Genomic DNA, 4129 nt, shown 5'->3' with positions numbered 1-4129 from the left:
TTCATTCATTTCCTGTATTGTTCTCATAGTTTCTTTGTGTTGGGTTTCTATTTTCTCTTCAATTCCATTGAGTTTCCTTATAATCCATGTTCAGAATTCTTCCTCTGCCATTTTCATCATTTTATTTAAATTAGTATCCTATTTTGAGGGTCTCATGGTTTCTTTTGGGGGTGACTTTTCTCTCTGATCTTTCATATTTCCTGCATTCTTTCACTGGTTCTTTCTCATGAAGGTACTTGGTTGAGAACTGGGAGTGCTAGGACTGGTTTGTGCCCCTAACTTCAAGCCTCCAAGGGACATTCCTTGACAGTGGTGGGAGGAGGCCCACTGGTCTTGTACTGCCTTAGAGGTATTTTAGCAAGTTGGGTTACCTCTGACCTGTTGTCTTCACCTCTTGCCAGTGGAGATTAGTGAGTTTGTTCCCCCACCTTAAGCTCCCAGGTGGTGGATCACACTTGTGTGTATGACTCCACTACCCTCTAATAGGTTGAGATGGAGGGCACTGTGTTAAGCTATAGGGTTACCCTCTCTGTCATTGGTTGTAGATTGCATGGAGGAGCCAGTTATTGAGGTAGTCTGATGCCTCTGTTAGTCTCTGATATCCCCGATGAGGGACATGAATACTCTGATCTTTAGGAAGGGTCTTGCCACTCTCGAAGGTTACTTGGACCCTTTTTCCCCTTAAAGTGGGGCGAAGGGCAGGGTAGATCTCAGCTGATGCCTGCAGGCCTGTGTGTGTGTGCTTCTATGGTTACTTGAGCTGCAGCTAGGGGGAACAAATAATATGTTATTCAGGGTTCTTTCACCACTCTTGGGAAGCTGCTCCTGCTTGGAGGGGTCAACTGATGGAGTTGCTAAGGTCCCTAACCAGGATTTTCCTTCTCATCTACAGATCCCACTGTTGGCAGCCACCCGGCTATGGAGAGCAAGCCCTAGAGTTATGTTCTTATTAGATGATGTATGCTGGTCGGGAGGGCCCAGTCAATGGGCTGTCAGTTATTGTACAGGGCCAGATCTTGCAGCTTCACTCCAGTCGCACAGGGAAAGTGGCTTTTCTTCCTTCTCCCCACCTCCAAGGGCGGAGCTCGCCGAGCCTGGCGCGAAAGTTGATGGGCAAAGGGAGGGGTGTTGCCTGACCAGCTTCTGGGGACCCCTCTGATGGGGGTGTCCCACCACTGGGGAACTAGCGTTGGCTGGAAGCGCTCAAGATTGCCCACCGACATAGGCCTGGCCAGCCGAGTCAACACATTGCAGACGTCTTGCAGATTCACAGCAGCCGCACAGAGCAAGGGGCATTTCTGGCTTCTCCTCACCTCCAAGGGCGGAGCCCATCACACCCGGGCTGGGGGAGAGGTGCTGCCCGAAACCGTAGCGTGCTGCAGTGTCTGAGTTGTGGACCCCCAAAATGGCAGCCACCCACCCACGGAGAGGTAGCACTGGGGGCAACTGCTCAGGAGTTGGCAGATGCAAGTTCGGCGGACTGAATCAACAGGACACCCGCTGTCTCTTGCGTGTCACAGTCCCGCAATCTCCACGCCTCTCTGTCAAAGAGTCATGCTCTTTCTGATCCCCACCCCCCCCAGCCGGCTCAATCATCAGCAGTTTCCAGGGGCAGAGCCCCCTTTTCAGTGCTCACCTTTGTTCTGGCCCTGCTGACCACCAAAGGTGAGGTGCCTGTCTCCACACTCCCTGGTGGGGTCATGGGAAGTGATCGCTCAGGCCAGATCCTCCCCCACCCAGCGCAGTACTAGCGCAGAGCACCCGGGACTTCAAGATGTTTCCCGCTATTGTCCCCTCTCCACAGAGCCCAATGTCTCCTGCCGCAACCCTGCACCAGCGCCAGGCATGTCCCTGTCTGAGCGGGTTTGGAGGTCAGTGGGGGAGCCGGGTGTCCTCCTGTGGGTCAGAGCCCACTGCACTGGCTGGCCAGGCTGGCACCGCCATCCCACGCTCTATTCTCTACTGTTTATCTCACACTCTCCAGACTTTGACATTGTATCTCCCAGTCACCTTTTTTGTTTTTCCCGTCTGCATTGTGGGTCCCATGCTGTTTCTCTGCAGTTTCACAACGCTGTTCTTGGGGGAGAGTTATCCACTCGTGTGTAGCCATCCGAGTTCTTCACCTCCCTCTCTGGAGCAGAGAGCCAGGAGGTCACCTCTACTCTGCCATTTTCCTCTTCCCCTTTAAACTTTTGAAAAGAAACCTTTACCATCTATTCTCTCTGCATGAGGCTTACCTGCATAACAAGATCACCTTTTCTAGCCACCCTTTCTTTCTCCCTCCCATAACCTGTCCTGCCACCAAAACCCTCCTTCATTATAATCCAAGCCCCTCTGTTCTTAAAAAAAGAAAAAAAACCTCTGAACCTCACAGAGGAGTTGAGTTTGGGGAGAGATGGCAGTCCTGGGTGACTCAGTTTCCAGGCATAGCTTTCTCTGCAGCATAGTGAGTTTTGGGAGTCCTGAGATTTTATTTTTCCTTCACACTTTAATGTCCAGAAATTTTACTAAAATATAACTTAGTTTTGGTTATTTGAGTTGAAGTTCTCAGATAAACTACATTCTCTTTCAATGTTTTTCAAACCTTTTAATTAAAAATTAAAATAAGAAATTTTAGGGATGTTTTATTGAGATACTTTTTAGCATTTGCTTTGGTTTTCCTTTTTCAGGGACCTGGCCATTCATATTTTTGCATATATTCAAAGTTTGTCATTTTCTCTTGAATTCTTTTTATCTCTCCATCTCTTTTTCATTTAAAAAATTGCTCTCCTTTTCTCTATTTCTATTTAGGCCTTATTTATTATATATATATATATTTTCCAACTGAATTAGTCTCTTTTTATTCTCGTGGTAATCTCTTCCAGAGTTACTACTTCCATTGTAGGTGAGGAGACGTGTTAAGGCTCCACTTCAAGTGTTGGCACTATGAGCATGGTCTTTCTCTTTACTGCAACTCAGAATTAAAACTTTTGATTCCTTTTTATATTCCAGTCCCAGAAGTAGTTTCCACTGTAGAATTTATCTGATGACAGTCTTACACTTTCTAGTAGTGGCCCACAACCAGGCTCTAGCTTCTCCAGGAACACTATAGGATGGATTTAGTTTAAACAAGTATTAAACTAAAAGGCATTCTCTCAAATGAGTTTAAATGCATTTTATTTTTAGACAACCTACATGACATGTTTTTTTTTTCCTTAAAAACAATGCCTCCACTTCAAATAAGTCACAGTGAAAATAAATGAAGAGCTCAAGATGACATCAGTCCCATTTAAGTCCTGGTGTTGTGTGGCTGACAGGCAGCAGCCAGTTATGATGACAGGTGATAGATCCAAAGTAATTGCCAAATTTGTTAACATTTTTCCATTTCTAAACCATCCTTAAAGAGAATCATATATGGGGTCACACCATCCTCACGGTAGTCCAGTAGAGCAACCATGCCATTTGGATTCATGTTTTCACCAATAAAGAACTGGTAGTGTTTGAAATTAGCAAGGATGTGTTTGATTTGTTCTGCAGCCCCTGTCATAAAAGGTTTTACTCTTTCTGGTCTCTGTTCTTCAAGTTTGCCTTTGATTGACTTCATGTAATCTTTGATGTACTTCTTGTAGGCTTCTTTTGTGAAGCTAGTTTCCTGCAAATGGTGGTTCATGACGATATCCACACCAGTCATTACTGTGCTTTCGGTACCTTCACCCTCGGGGCCTTCAGCGGAAGCATTTCCACCAATGAGCGAGTCATCAACGTTGCCATCTGTCCTACTGACCATCCTCCCCTCCACCTCCAGGCACAGGCCGTCTGAGATCTCGCAGATCTTGTAAATGTCGGAGAACATCTCATCCTGGCTTATGAGGTCCCAACAGATAATCATGATGGTGGCTGAAGGGAGACGATGGCAGCGCTAGCTTAGCAGGAGCCCGGAGCAAGCGCGGTGGAGCCGGAGCAGCGCTTGGGGGGAGGGGGGAGCGGGAGGAAAAGCTATTATTTATATTTGTTCTTCTTTTTCTTCTAATTTAGTCTGAAATGGGTTTCTGATATGGGCTTTCTTTTATTCCTATTCATTTCATTTCCTAATTCTGATTTATATCTTCTAAACACTTTCTTAATGGTTTTTCAGCTTATTTAGAAATGT

The 4129-nt window shown here is 46.2% G+C and overlaps 1 protein-coding gene across 1 annotated transcript; it reads right to left on the bottom strand.

The window, feature by feature from the left end:
• Positions 1-3273: 3273 nt before the first annotated feature.
• LOC138395375 (translationally-controlled tumor protein-like) lies at positions 3274-3888 on the bottom strand. The gene has a single exon (XM_069488156.1). The coding sequence runs from the start codon at positions 3866-3868 to the stop codon at positions 3350-3352; it is 519 nt and encodes a 172-aa protein (XP_069344257.1). The 5' UTR covers positions 3869-3888; the 3' UTR covers positions 3274-3349.
• Between the last annotated feature and the right edge of the window lie 241 nt (positions 3889-4129).

Source organism: Eulemur rufifrons, chromosome 15, assembly GCF_041146395.1.
Source record: "Eulemur rufifrons isolate Redbay chromosome 15, OSU_ERuf_1, whole genome shotgun sequence".
Lineage (NCBI taxonomy): Eukaryota > Metazoa > Chordata > Mammalia > Primates > Lemuridae > Eulemur > Eulemur rufifrons.
Note: the sequence above shows the minus strand (reverse complement) of the source record. Positions and strands in the feature narration are given on the sequence as shown.

What these genes read in the sequence shown, in the direction of transcription:
- LOC138395375 (XM_069488156.1), bottom strand. Translation starts at nt 3,868, where the DNA reads ATGATTATCTGTTGGGACCTCATAAGCCAGGATGAGATGTTCTCCGAC.